Source organism: Prinia subflava, chromosome 2 (assembly GCF_021018805.1).
Source record: "Prinia subflava isolate CZ2003 ecotype Zambia chromosome 2, Cam_Psub_1.2, whole genome shotgun sequence".
Classification (NCBI taxonomy): domain Eukaryota; kingdom Metazoa; phylum Chordata; class Aves; order Passeriformes; family Cisticolidae; genus Prinia; species Prinia subflava.
In genome coordinates, this window is record NC_086248.1 from 57,017,630 (window position 1) to 57,033,331 (window position 15,702).

Consider the following 15,702-nt stretch of genomic DNA (forward strand, 5'->3'; position numbering starts at 1 on the left):
TATTGAGTAAGAATCACTATTGTCAGCAAGCAAGTGGCCATTTTTTAACTTGGGAAATACTTTATTGGTTTTATTGCAAATATGGTGTTCACAGGTCTTGTTCACAGTCTCGCATTAAAAATCAACCTGTGGTGTGCTGCTGCCCAGCTCTCACTCCACCTGTGCTGAGGGTTGAGAACATCCAGTTGTCTTGGAGTGGCTTTTGCTGCAGCAGGAGGCAGTTCCTCATCCCTGCAGCTTCCACACAGATGCTGGTATCTGTCCTCATTCACTCCCAACTCCCACAAGCACACTTGGCCTTGCTGAGCTACATGCAAGGGATGTCCTTCCCACCCCATTTGCCAGACCCACCTTTTTAATATTCCACCTGTAAAACAAAGCCAAGAATTCTTCTTTGTATGTACATCCATAGAATATGAAAAATAAAAAGAAGAAAACCTGTTCCTACCTCTGAGTTTCACCATAAGGCTTCCAGAGATTGCTGTACTTTCTTCCCCTTCTCGTGTCATTTAGCTATAAAACTGATGTTAAGAAAATAAATATAAGAGTTACTCCAATATTAGTGTAAATCGTCAACATTACTAAGAAGAGCTTTTCTCTAGCATAGACAGTGATTATTTACTTTCCTCTCACCTTTTTCTTAACTCTTACTTTGCAATTTTTCTTTTTTTTCTTTTTTTTCTTTTTTTTTCAGCTTGCCACCACATGGTGGCAGCTACTTCCTGTCTTCTGGTAATCGAAGCCAAAAACAAATGCTTCAGGCTAGATTTCTTCTGAAGTCTATTAGGATTGGAAAACCAACACACCATTTTTCCATTTAAGCAGTGGGAAAGAAAGTCCTGCTATGTCATGCAGCTTGGTCACAAAATCAGCATGGGAAGGGAGCAGAGACAGAATCCCACATCTAAATAGACTATATTTGGGGAAAATTCAACCTTGGTTTCACAAAAGGTTGCCTGTCGTGAAAACAACTTATGTTTGAAAGAGTTCAAATCAGTGTAAATCTAGGCCAACTCTCCTGCAGGGATATGGAGAAAGAAGCACCCACAGGTTAGTCAAGCCTCCCAGAGCCATGGAATTGGGCCTGGATACCACTCAGAGCAATGGAAAAGGACTGCTCCTGGAAATGTCAAGAAACTCCTTCAAGCAGTACTACAGTGACCAAAGGAAACTGAATGGGGCGTGTTCCAGCAGCAACAAAAATGAACAGGAACACACCTGACCCTTAGACTCCCAGCCACTAACCAAAGCTAATTCCAGAATTTTTAGCTATTGTTCTAGTTTTCTATGTATCATTTAAAAACTTACCACTTCCAAACAGAATATGTATTGACCTACATATGAAAGAAATGTGCACCTGCCCAATGGAAATGGACCTCAAAATCTGAACAAGGATATCTATATTTTTTAAGTCTTCCTGTTGAACATCTGATACAGAGTATATTATAAATTTATATCTAGTATTTAGGTATTTCATTATTGCCATAAAGAACCCTACAGTGATCAGGCTCTGCAAAAGTTCATTTTGGGATTTTTAAAAAGCTACGGCTAAAAAATAAAATATTTGTAGACTCTCACCTTACGCCTTAATAATCTTCATCAATGATTTATGGCTTCCATTCTGACCCATTCATCAATTTCTTTTGTTTGAATAACTCTTCTGTAAGAGTCTTTCTTGACAGCACCTTTTTGTTGGATTCCTTCCAAGTCCTGAATATTGTTCCAATCTCCAAGCTCCTGCTCCCCAATTCAGTCTGCCCTTAGTATCCCCACCATGGCCATTACACCAGGCTACCTTTTCAAACCATGTGACCCTTAGTGTGGAGTTTCTCACACCACCACAGACCTCTGTACTCTCACCCAGGGATGCTGAAAATGCTGGTGGCTTTCCTCCACTTTTTCCTGTAAGAAAATCTGAACAGGCCATTACAGGGGACTGTGCTTCAGCCTACAGCCACTTCTGCAGCCTGCTGTTACCATTTCCCTCACTAATCAACCAGTGACAGGGTTAGAGAAAAACCTGAAATGTGAACGCAAAACAAGCTCCCCTTGCTCAGGCATAGTACTCAGTGTATCTCTCCCTAGTCCTCATGTTGTACTACAGCCCCAAAGGCTTTTCTTGAGCTTCATGCTCAGTAAATTTGGATGTTTTCAGAACCTGTTGAGCACACAAAAGGCTAGCTGCCATCTGGCACTTGCTTTCTATCCCCCGTGTACTGTTGGCTTTGAAAGTTCTGCCAGTAGTGCTGTTCTTTAAAAAAATATTGGCACCAATTTGCTGTAATAAATTTTTGGGTCTGGGTCAGACCCAAAAATTGTTCCTCTTTCTTTTGGTTCCTATGAGACATTCTGCAGGTCCTGTGGGCACTATCTAATGGAAATTTCTGGTATTTGATACTGTTGTGCTAGCAGATGCTGAGCTGTGCCTGCTGGGATCTGCCCCCCTAGGTGATGCTGTTGCCTGCAGAGGCCTGGCACAGTCAGCTTGTAAGGCCCAGATCACAGCAGGACAGACGTGCCGTGTACCCCCCATGGAACCCAACAATCCCATGTGTTTGTCACTGAAATACTGCTGCTGTTTCATGTAAACCAAAGGCTATTGTTCTAGATTTAAAAGTTTAAACAAGGCTACTCTTCTCAGACACTTTACTTCTCAGTGCTCTTTGGTTAGTTTTGGGGTGACTGTCAGGATAACAATTTTCACGTTGTTAAGCATTGCATTTGGAAATCAGGGGTTTTTGCCAGAAAGCTGTGTGACTCATTAACAGCCCAGCCTCTTGCTGTAGGATTTTCTCAGGAACTAAAGACTGTCAGGCCTTCACTTCCCAATATCCTGTGAATCTTCTTTGACTTGATTCCACAGTTGAGTGGAATTTGAGTCTTTTCTATGTGTCATTTTGTGACTTAGGATATTGTCTGGATATCTTGCATTGTTTTCTCCAGCTGAGAAAATGGTTGAAGTTTTTTTTTGTTCTGTAGCAGCATAGTAATTCTTGATTTACTGTCAGTCATCTGTCCTAGTTCAGGCACCTATTCAGGTGATACTTCTGGCAAGATTTCCTGCATTTTCCAGTCTTTGATGTGCCCAAGTAATAAATCTCTTTTTTCTCATATTTACAGTTGAATACTAGGACTGTGTCATTACTACTAGGACCGTGTCAATATATTGTCAACGAATGTAGGAACTTGGACTCTGATTCTGATGATAACACCAAGACTTTGTCATCAGATGGGACTCTGCATCCTTGGCACATAAGTACCATCATCCTCATTTCATCTGCTTTGGTGATTTGTATGTCCTTATTCTGGCACATTTTCAAATGTAGTACCACTGGATTTTTCTGTTTTCCTGTATCTTAACCCTATAGACAACTGCAAAGCTCCAAAGTCTTCTGAGTGCTAGAAAAGCACTTTTTTTTCAAGAAAGTATCTTACACAAGATGTCAGAACACTAATGGGTAGTTTGTAACTAGTGAAGGTGCTGTAGAGTTTGAAAAACAAGTTTGGAAAAAGTTAATAAGATAATTCCAAAAAGTTATTAAGATTGCAGACAGCATCATCTGTTTAAATTTTTACCCTATTTCCATCCACCTTCCACCCCACCATTTGTGATGACTCATATTTCTGCAATTTCTATGCCAAAAATAGAACATAGTTTGCTACAGTTTTTGGGACACACAGCACCTGTAAGTGGTCTACCTTTCAGAAATTTACTTGAAATTAAAATATAATAGGAGAAAATGATAAAGCTGATCAACAAATTTTGCATGATTTCTAATGCAAAATTTCCTGATCTCAACTTAGAAGTTTACATGAGAGTCAGAAAAATAAAAATTTAAAAAAAAAAAATTAAAAAAAAAAAAATTAAAAAAAAAATTTTAAAAAAAAAGTTTTTCAAATGTTGTCTTCAGCAAATGCAAGTTGTGGAATATAATGACAAAGGTCTTTTTGCACGAGGACATAAAGAATAGAGGAGTTTTATACAACATCTATTAAACTGAAACTGTCATAAACACTCTTATTAACTGTTTGTAAACAAAGATGTTGTAGTAGGTTATATTCACACACATAAACACCCTCACACACATATGCATGCCCACACCCACACACATGCAATTTGTCGAAATATTAAACTAAACCTGAAGGTAATATTCTCATCTTGCTGACATATTATTGAAAAATCTCTCTGACTTAAGTGTCTTGAACAGATTCCATTAAAACAGCCCTGAATGGAATATTAACATTTTCTGCCTTACTCTTTTAAGACTTTCAATAAGATTAAACTGGTTAGAACATCCCTCCTTTGTGCAAGTTAATGAGCCAAGAGTAAGCATGAAAATAAACCTACGTGTAAGTGACAAGCAGAAAATGCACTTGGAAATTTCAGTATACACTTTGTGTGAAAATGGAGGTGGCTTGTCCCTCTTTTCTGAAACTGTCGTAGAACTAAGGAACTATAAACATTCATTTTATTTCAGTGACATTTCTTGAGTCATTGACAATCAATGACAGTTGATTTCATCACTAGCTGGAACCATCAGTTAGCAGAACACTGCAGCACTGATCATTGTGTAAAACTGCCTAAGTGTGTAGAAAAAGACCAGAACAGACCTTACAAATAGCAGACATTTGCAGGAGTCTTAGGAAGCACTTGGAAAACTGGTGGGTAAAATGCAAAATTTCTCCACACAGTCTGTCCTCTGCTTTTGTAACCAGAAGTGGAATAAACATTATGCTTCTTTTCTTCAATTTCTCTTCCACATTCTGCTGCCAAATTGCCCTTAACCCCATCCAAGGACTCCCCATTAACTTGAACCTTTTGAATAGAGTGGTCAAAGGGTGAAGTTGCACCAGGAGGTGTCAGAGGAAGGACTGACAAGAGTTCAACAGCCCTCCCTCTGCATGGGCTCCAGAACACAGCTCACAGCTGAGTCCTGTGACTTGGAACAGCAGAGACAGGAACTGCTCTCCTGCTAAACACAAAGAAGTGCAGCAGTGACCTGGCATGCACCGGTCTTCGAGAAGCCTACATACAAAAAGATTCTCACTTTCTTACAGACTCTTCCAAGAAGAACAGAACTAAAAAGACAATCAGATGTGTTGCTCTTCAGGCCCTATTATGTGCTGCTTCTCTGTTTGTGTTCTGCAGCCCCACATGTAAAGAGTGGGTAGAACTCTTTAGGCAGGGTGGTGACAGCAGTACAGCAGGAGAATAACAAAATCAAGGAAGGACAAGTCTGGGTGCAGGACATGCTCCTGATAGCAACGTGGAGCAGGCTACAGCAGGTCACCACAGCAGTTTTGCTGAACCACTCCCCGAAGCAATGCTGGTGCTGGATATTACATGCTGGGATACTCCAGCAGGACTCAAAGCTGCACAATACCTCTGCAGTCCACAATTCTTTAGTTAGCTGTGGTTTCTCTGATGTTCTCTGTCTAGGAAATGAAGAATGATTTTACCCTGTTGTCTAGCAGCAGCATGATTCAGTTGTCCCTCTGTGGTGCAAAAAGACCTGTAGCACACTGTGAGCTACATACTGGCTGTCAGATTCTCTGTGGCTTTAATGCTCTCCACACCTCTGTTAAAAGCAATTGCACAGTCCCTATAGTTCCAGATACTTTTTCAGCAATGCAGAAGGCTCACTATTTAATTCTTTAGATCTTTCTGCTATAAAGGTGACACTCAGCTTGCTCACTTCTAGCTTCTCATTTGTCTGACTTTATTCTGCTGGTTTCTTACATTTGGCAGCAGCCAGAACAAATGAACATTTTAGAAACAGAAGCTTTCACTATTGGAAAAAGATCCTCTCTGTATCTCCTTATTGTCATTCATTTTCCTTACCTTGGATCCATTAGCATCTGTGGCCAGAAATCATAGAGATGAGTTTATCTACCTGACCTTCTGCCCTGTGAGTTCTTTCATGTGCAGAGCAAGGGCAGAATTTATTTTTAACTTGGCTACATTTCCTCCTCCCAAACTCCTCCCTACCTTACATTCAGCAGCACCTTCTGTTAGAAGCCATCCACATTATCCATCTGGGGTTGCTGCCCAAAGTTTCCTCTGGCTCTTTGGATCAGGGGTACATCTAACCTTTGTTACTTTTTCTGGTGGTGTTTGAAAAGAAAGTAAAAATACCTTTCTTTTTTCCCAGCTGCTCATTGCATGGCATTACTCTTTGGAGCAATTACATGAACTCCTTTACTCCATGCTCATCCCTGTCTTGCAGCTGTGCAATGCTTTAGAGATGCCTTTTGAATTTTCCCCTTCCTCTGAAGATATTTAAAGATAACTAAATCTTTCCTTTGGTTCTTTCCTCTTATCAAGCAAATGATAACTCAGTGTCTGTTTTCTGACATTTTCTGATTCTGAAATCTAGAGAATTTGTGTTTAAGGGAATTTATTCAAAAAATTGTGCTCTGTGTTCTGACATTGTTTGCAATTTCTTTTGTGGGGGTATTTTGCTGAATTTACAGTACACCCAATTTCAAGGGTCAACTTCTATTTAAAAAGCCTCCTCCTGTTGTTTATATTTTAACCACTGTGCTAACTAATGTACCCTGACTCTGAAATAAGATCTGATAAACTTCCACCTATGGGTGGGCCTCACAGTGATCAAATAAATGAGAACAAACACCACAAGACCAGAACTGAGGAGAGATTTAGATACTGTGTGCATCTGTGAGGGAAAAGAGGAAAGAAGGAAAGGCACAAAAGGATAAATCAACAGTTTACAAGAGATCCTCTCCAACATAATGCCTTGACAGGTCACATCCTTATCACAAGACAATAGTGAGGAATGCCAGTGTGGCAGATGAAAGACACCTCTGTTTTGTCATTTTCTTGTGGAAAACTTAGAGAATGACTGCTTTGGTACCAGGAACAGTTGCTTACAGTATTCTCAAGTCCAGTTTTCCAGGATCAGATCCATTTAGACAGAGATTAATAAGATTTCTTCAAAACTGCATTACCGTCTTCGAATGAAATGACAAAATCAGTGTTCTTTGCTTTCTTCAGAACATTCACACCAATGTAGTGTGCATTTTAATCAGATTTGAGACTATGAGATTGAGAGAAGAACCAGAGCCAAGCCTAAATGTGGCAACAACTATAGACTATAAGGAAGGAGTGTGGATTGAGAAGGAGTATATATAGATCTTTAACATGAGGAAAGCTTGTGAAAGAGTTTGCTTACCAGATGCATGCAGATTTTCCCAAACTATCCTGGACATGTTAACAAACCTTTGGCTACCACAATTAGCTTCTTTGGTTTCGAAAACCAGTAGGAAAAGCTAATCTGATTAAAATCTCTAACACATAGTGTTTATTGATGGGTTCTACAAACTCACTTAAGACTCAGAGCCTTTCAAACCTCTCCATGCAGCAGAAACAGCTACATTCAAACTCACTTGTACAGCATTTTTTTCTTAGGCTTTTACCACCAGAAATGCACCATAACACAGTAACCCAATGACTACCTCAGTGGAAACAGGGGGTACAGAAAAATGGGGAAGGTGCCAAAGATGCTAGAGAGGGCAGGGCTGAGCAGAAAACAAATTTTGCATTGGAGTAAGGAAAAGACCCACTATCTGATAATATCTGATGGGAAGGAGGCACAGGGATTGGTGAGCAGATGCTGATTGTAGCCAGGGAGTCGGGGTATAGAGCAGGAGAGATGGAAACCAGGGTTTGGAGCTAGAATTGAAAATGAGGTTAAGATTGTTAAAAACATGGAGCTAAACCAGACTTGAATAGCTCTCAAAAGCCTGCTTGCTAGTAAAACATACTTGGTATTCTGCTCCTTTGTTTTACCCTTCTTTCCCAATGAGTAACTGCTCCTAAAATCTGATAAGCCTGATCCCACATGTAATTGCATTATATCCAACCCATTCTCTCTATCTCCCTTCAAACATTTCCCTGAGATAAGTCCAGCTCCAATCGGCTCCTCTCCTTGGCCTGTCTGCTTTGTTTTCCTGAGCTAACATCAGTAGTATCCCAAGCCTCTGCAGATATCCCATGCTTTGTTGTTGTTCAAAAGTTGCATTAAAACAGATTCAAGCACAGAGAGCAACCAAATGGCATGGTAATATACTACCCTACAGGAGAAAAATAGCATAGGACCACAAGCAGGATCAGCTTTAAATTTTTCACATAGTCAATAAAATATAGGCAAATCTTGTTCTCATGCTAGAATGCCTCTCTCACATATTTACTCCTGCACTCCTAGTTTTATCCCAAGCCCTCAGTACAGTGTAACTTCTACTTAAAGCAGGCAGGATGACATAGGAATGAACAGCCTTATTGGTTTTTAGAAGCAACTCGTGATTCTTTAATCTTTTGGCCTTCAACTGCAGAAGATTTAATTGCATGATCAAGCAGTGTCCATTCAAGTTCTCCCCATCCAATATTCATCCTGCTCCTGCCTCTGGTGACTCACTAGCACATTTGATTCAATAAGTTGTTTGGAAACAACACCAGAGAGTTAACATGCAAGAGAAGCCATGAAATGGTGCTGCAGTGCAACTTTTCCAAGGTAAAGGCTGCTTGGGAAATGCAAAGTGAGCTGATGTTGAAATCAGGATAACACAAATGAACAAAGTCTGACACCCTTGCTGGATGAGTCTGTGCATGCAATGTGAGGTTAAATGTCTGGTAAGGAAGAACACTGAATTGTTACCTATAATTCTTAAACTTAATGTTTAAAGTTTAGAATAACCTCTTAAATGTAAAGTTTAAATTAAATTAAAATTAAGTCCTACTTCCAAACAGAAGAAAAAAAATGAAAGCTCTAGGTCAGGGAAACAGCAGAAAAGGAATTCTTTAATAAAGAAGTAAAACTAAACTATTTTACAGAGTTAATATTATCTGAATCTTATAATCATGCTTACCATGAGATTAAATAGAAGTTGCTCCTTATAAATCAATACAGGTATGCATGGCTGAATTTACTATTGGGACTATAATGTCAAGAGAAATTCAGATCCTGCCTGGACACATGATTTTCCATGCTTTCCAGCAACATTATTCCTATCTTTTCTCTAGGAGAGAAAGACCTAACTATTTGAGAACAAAACATACCCTGCAAAAAAAAAAAAAAAAAAAGTGCCTTTGCATTTATTAGCATCCAGTAGAAATGATTGAATCTGATTTGGTAATCCATCCAATTCAAGGTTGTTTGAACGGCCACACCACGGCAAGGGCATGGGACCAGCATGGGAGAATGATTAACTTAATCCTCCTGCCTTGTTTGTTTGATGCTGCCTCACTCCAGTGCGAGTCAATAAAACTTTGAGCACCGACACACACAACTTCCAGCACCCTCCAAGCTGGCCCAAAATGGGGATTAGCCAAGCTGCCTTTCTCCTTCTCTTCTTTCTCAGCTCAGGTAAGAGTCCTTTGCCTTCTGCTTGCCTAGTTGAGACTGGGGCCAGACACTTGCAAGCTCCATGTGATGAAGGTAGGTCCCCAAATTCCCGCGTCACAACTTCCCTGGATGAGAATGGATTTGGGGCTTGCTGGCCAGCAAGAGCTGCTGCTGAACATAGTGAGAGCTCTCGTTGCCCCAGGCTTGTGTTCATTAGCGACACAAGGAAAGGAGCAGCCGTGGTGTCTGCATGGGTAACTCATGGCTCCCAGCAAACATTTCCTATGGGAAGTTAGGGGCACCCTGGGGAAGCAGCCTCTCAAAGGTTTGTACAAGGGCATGGCTCCCTCTGGTTTCAGCAACCTTTTATCTTAGGTTTGGAATTATTTTTTTCTGTGTTATTGCCAGCCACTATGATCCTTATGCTGATTGCTTTAAAGTTTGTTAAATGCTTGTGCAAAACAGAATCACAAAGGAAAGCTTGTTCTACACATTGTAGTTTCAGTCTTTTTCATAACTGCATTCTTACTGGTGAATTTTTTATTCCATGTGATACGGAGACCACATCTGATTGGTGTTATTTTCTGCACTATTCTTGGTGTGAAAGATATGTGGAAGATGATAAAAAAATTTTTGAGCACACAAGAACTGAATTGGGCTCTTTAGATATATTTATATGGGTTTCATACATATAAATATTCTGTGTCCTGAAAACCTTAAATTAACCTTAACATGAAGGGTGAGATTCAGACCACACATCTTCTTGCAGGCATCTGTATCACCACACAATATGTTGTGATTGCAGTAAAAAATATAGTTATGAGTGTGCTAATGCATATATAAAGCTACAATAAAATGAATGTTTTAAAAGTTTTAAAGTTTTAAAACATAAGAAGAGGTAACAGTTAGGAAAATATATGGGTAGATTTTAGCTGGAAATATTATAGACATGCCCCAGCATAAAAACAGCTGCTATTTAATGCTAAGAATTTTTATCTGAGTTTAAATTCTAGTTTCTAACCTCTTTTTTGTAAAAGAACAGCCTCAGTAAAATCAAATACCATTCTCAATTAAGTAAGAATTTTATATGAGGGAGAAAAATATACAGTTTGGGCTTTTATCTGAAATAGTATACTTTTGTTTGCAAATCCTTTATGAAATGGTAGTAAATATTTGCATTTTTGAATAAGATAGTAATATATCCTTCTGAGACTATAAAACATCATAGATACGGGGAAAATGGTAGCATGAAAATTTACAGCCATTTTATGCGTATTTTCCTTTTTATTTTTTTTCTTAAAGTATTATGCCCTGCCATTAAATATAACAGAAAAGGGGAAAAATATTTTTATGACCTAAATCAATTATGACCTTGTCAATATTTCTAAAATCAAATGTTGCAATAATAATGACAATGCAAAATGTCAAAACAGAACAGAATTAAGTTTGCATGGAAGCTGTACCAGAATAAGAATTCTTTACTTGTTTTTCTTTTCCTTGTGGAGAGCATCGCAGCATCCCTATGATATTGTCTTAACCTAGTTTAATGTTTTGTGTCAAAACTCATTTCTTCTCAATGTTTTTGTTTTGAAATAATTAGTGGAAATTTCATTGAACTCTTTTTCACTTATTCTTTTGTTTTCAGCAGCTATCCTTTTCTTCCATGCATACTGCTAAAGTCACTGTCAACCTTAGGGACAAACTCTTCCCTTGTCTAAATGCAGAAAAACCCCTGCAGTAACTTCAATACTTTTGCAGTTGTGTAAGAGGAAGCATAATTTGGCTCCTCCCTGTTTCACCAGCTTCAACTTGTAGGTGCAAAATAATCTTTAAGAAAATACCCAATTGCAGGCTGAACTATCTCTCAGGTGAAGGGATTTACTAGCAGGACACGTATGAGCCTGCTTCACACTCAAGAGTGTTACCCAGGAAAGGGAGGAGCTGTTGCCTTTCTCAGTTGCAAAGATCACCGAACAACCCAATGGAGCCCCATTCACAGGCCGTGGGTCTGAGTGGGACAAGGAGGCTTTTTGTGCCTCCTGCTGGCAGTGGGCCATAGCTGAGACAGACAGGGGGCAGAGACAGTGAAGAGGTTCCTCTCTGCAGCATGGCTGTTGTTCCTGAGATTCCAGTCATGGTCTGGTTCATCCCGTCTGCCTTTCATTCACCAATTGCATAAGGCCAGGCACAAAAACACAGAGCAGGACTGAGGTGTCCTGCAGTGACCAGGGGCCAGGGTGTCTGTCTGGGGTTGAAACTCTAGAGAACTCCCAGAGCCAAATATTCGTCAGAAGAGTCATATGCTCCACTGATAAAGAAACTGTAAAAATCATGGGACTCATGCAACTCCATGACCCTGCAGCTGGCAATCATGAAAGCCACTGTGCTATGCACTAATTCTGAGACTGCAGAGATGTAACAGGAAAATACTAAATGCCAAGGTCCTTTACAAGGAGGACTGTTGTTGAGCACTTTTTGAGTTTATTACTAAACATAGCTGTACTTTTTAGTATCCTATATATTTGACACACAGCTGTAGCCCAGAGGTTGTTAGGTGAATTTCTATTACACTGGGCTTTCAGTGATGCTACCTTTTACCATACCAGGAAGGCATTTTAGATTTACCCTCATATTTTGTCACCATTATCCAAATTATTCCAGCAATTTAATGATGATGTCAAATAACTAGGTGACAAAGAATTTAACATGAGAGTCTGAAATAAATCAAGTTCGTCCTTCCCATTTTCACTCCTTTCTCTCTTTTTCCTTTCAGTGCAAGGAAGTGTCCTAGATGGCTATGTGAGAACAGAAGGAGCTTGGCTGCTCAACCCAATGAAGCAAGTTTATAGAGCAAATAGTGAAGAAGAATGTGCAGAGAAATGTGAACATGAAGATAAGTTTGCTTGCAGGTAATTTCCACTGGTTCCCACATATATCTTTCATTGCAGGTGATAGAACAATATGCTTTTTTATCAGCAGTCTGAACTTTCAAGAATTTCCTTTATGACTATGTGGAGGTTTGAAGTTTGCTGGAAAAACAAAAAACTGTGTAGAAACACAGTGCTGGGATATATAGATGGAGACAGAAGAAATAGGGAAATTAAGAAAGTTGTGTTGAATTTTTATTGAAAAACATTATGATATCTTGCTGCACAGCTTGACATGCTGCAAACCAACTTCACATGGTTTTATCAAGACTCTTGCACTCCTTCTACAACAAAGAGTCATAATTAATTTCTTGGAAATTTAGGACAGCAATAATGGCATTGCATTGGCTATCTTGCAGACAAATCCATTATTTGGAATTTGACTAGAATTTGGACTTAGTAACTTTTATTTACTTTGAGAAAGAAATGGCCACCTAAACCTTAATGATTCTAAACCCTTCTTTCAGCCAAGTCCTCCTGCTTTAGTTGCCTTAACCAGGCACAAGGGGCTAGAAGCATGAAAGGTGTTGATGAGCCTGTATCACTGGTCTTTGCTCAGGCTTCTGCCCCACTGGAGCTATTACTCTGAGCCTGAGGCTTCTGGATCTCCTTTGCCAAAGCCTTGCAGCCCGTTGAGCCCCAGCAGAACAGCAGAAACTGGGGCAGTGAGGAGAGATGTCCATCACTGCGGTGGGAGGCCGTCCTCACATGTGGGGCAGAGGGGCTTTCTCTTCCAATCTGCCACTTCTGCAGCACACCTTTTGAACTCAGCGGAGTGATTGTCTGCAGTGCTGTTTCAAGTTGTTGGTTCTACTTAATGCTTTTATTCAAGGCAGGGATACACTGGTGCTGACTTCTTACATGTGTTTTGTGACTTTGTGTTTTAACTCAGCAGAGAAAATGGGACTTTCTTTAAAAAGGTGTAACCCTGCAGTTGACAGGGGTCTGCTGACTGTATGAAATACCACCAATTCCCTTTGACCCAGCTTCACCCTGAAAACCATAAAGAGGGCAGAGCTGCAGTAGCACGTGGTTCAGGAGAGTAGGGAGGAAGGCAGAGAGGACAAGTCTTTATATTCAGGTTATGTATTTTCCCTACAGTTTGCAGGGTATTAATGTTCTCTTTTGAGGCATATTCAGACACAGTATCATTCTTTAGCTTCTGCCCCAGGGTCTAAGCCTGCCATCACTTGGCACTGGAATGACATCAGGTCATGCCTCCTTAATCTCTGTGTGAGATCTGTTACAATCAAGCAAGAACAGGTGCTATTTGGCAGGAAGGATTTGAGGGAAGATGAATGGTAAGAGTTTAAGACCAGGCCAGCACTGCAGCATCCTCACATTAATTCTTCAACCCAATCTGTTCAGACCAATACTTCAGACTTGTTATCCCACCTTAGAGGGGGATTGAGCCATGCTCCTTAGTTACTTCCCTAGTACAAATTAAACATTACTGACAGCTTAACTGGTTTAACTGGGGATAACAGCTTTCCTACCCACTGAATGCCATGCAGTTGTTGCTCTTTTTTTTTGGTTCAGAAAATCCAGCTGTAGGAATTACTTAGCCTGTCAGAAGGTTTTCTTAGATGCTATTCTGCAAATAACAGATGCTATCTGCTTCAGTTTTGCAATTTACAGCCTAGACATTTGCTGAAAAGACAGAAGGCTGTGACTTGTAAAGTGCATACTCTCAGAAGAGTTACCACAAGATAATTTAAGGTCCTGGACTGTGTTTTACCTGCTTCTTGGTAACTGCTGCATACTGTGGAATGTCTGACTCCTTGAATGACCACTAATATTTTTGAAATAAGGTCAAGGTGCTTTATGCATGTATCCCCTTCAACATGAGGTCTCTTGAACCTCTTGCAGGTTATAAACCTTTTATCCATTTGTTCTTGTCACTCCCTTTCGACCTAAGTTTGATATGAACACTTAGAAGTGAAAATCACCACTGAAAATGTGAGCTGCAATACTCAGTGATTTGAAAATATTTCTCAGTCTTAAGCGTCACTGAACTGTAGTGTTTTATAAAATGACAACTGCATACTCAAAAATGTTTTTAGGACAGGAAAACAAGCATATATTCAGTATTGTTTCTTACAAAGCTCTCTCCTCTTAATTTCAACAGGGCCTTCTTATTTACCAGTAAAGAACAACAGTGTTTAACATTGACTGAGAACACCAAAACAGCAATGATTTTCAGAAGAGCAAATGCAGTTCTGTACGAAAAAAGGAGTAAGTCTAATTCTTTTTTATATTATTGGACTGTGGTTCAGATAAAAATTATCTATTTTTATAGTATTTGTATATTGTTGTATGGTGTTTGTACACTTCAGTTAATTAATTTGGTGACATTTTTGTCCTATTCTTATTTTTATGATGTAATTAATTGACATGGTGAATTTTTGTGTTCCCATTTTGTATGTGTTTTATTTATGAATGTTTTTCTCACAACTGAGGATTGTTTGACAGAAATGGTCTCTAAATAATTCTTGAAAATAAGAAATGTGTCTCTGAGAAATGGCAGCTATCCAATTTTTTATCCTGTTTCAAAAATTATCACCTTATGCCAGATGTAAGAAAACAATTTGGTTTCAAGACTCTTTTTGAATTACATTATTGAGCATGGAGTTCTTGCTAAATACAAGAAAGAAGGAATGTGGTTTATTTTTAATGTAACATAAATTTCATTGTGCTGTTCCTTGACTTTAGTAATGCATAAGGGAGAAAAGATCTCCTTAGAGATCATTCAGATATAAGATAATGTAGTAAACTCTGAATAGAATTACTTCTGTGTTAAATGACTTAATGAACATCGTGTTTGACCATTTGCAAAATTTGCAAACATCGTGTAACTTTGCAAAAAATATAATACATTTAAAAATATTCAGAGATTGAAAGCTATATTATTTCAAGTCTTTGGTCTCCTTCAACAAAGAAAGGTGCATGAAAAGCTAAAATGAACCAGGTTCTCAGCTGCTGAAAATCATGAAGTGGTTTTGCTGGGCCAGTTTCTAAGCAAAAGGCAAGAATCTCAATAACTTGACAGTAAATACACATGAGCTCCAGAGAAATGCATCTTTCCTTCTTTGCTGACCTGCCCTTATCCCTCCCTGTGGGATAAGACAATGCTGTGTGTATAGCAGCTGCAAGGAGATTTTAGATAGTTGTTCAACAGCTTTAGCTGGATTGCAGCCGAACATCGAAATGAGATTTTGTTCAGGCACTGTGGATATAAGGAAGTAATTTTTCACAGAAAGGTGGGTAAGTACTGGGCCACATTGCCCAGAGAGGCTGTGGAGCCTTTACCCTTGCAGATATTGACTGGACACAGCTCTGAGCAGCCTTAGAACCTGAATGTGCTATTTCTGGGGCTATGGACAAAAGGCAACTGGGAGTCCTTTGCAACCCAA

The 15,702-nt window shown here is 39.4% G+C and overlaps 1 protein-coding gene across 1 annotated transcript in view; it reads left to right on the forward strand.

The window, feature by feature from the left end:
- The first annotated feature begins 8,334 nt into the window (after positions 1-8,334).
- Positions 8,335-15,702, forward strand: part of LOC134546855 (plasminogen-like) — a 28,654-nt gene continuing 21,286 nt past the window's right edge. Inside the window, exons 1-3 of the mRNA XM_063390071.1 lie at positions 8,335-9,383; positions 12,136-12,271; positions 14,418-14,524. Of these exons, the coding sequence (XP_063246141.1) occupies positions 9,335-9,383; positions 12,136-12,271; positions 14,418-14,524 (292 nt within the window). The 5' untranslated portion in view covers positions 8,335-9,334. The remainder of the gene's footprint in view (positions 9,384-12,135; positions 12,272-14,417; positions 14,525-15,702) is intronic.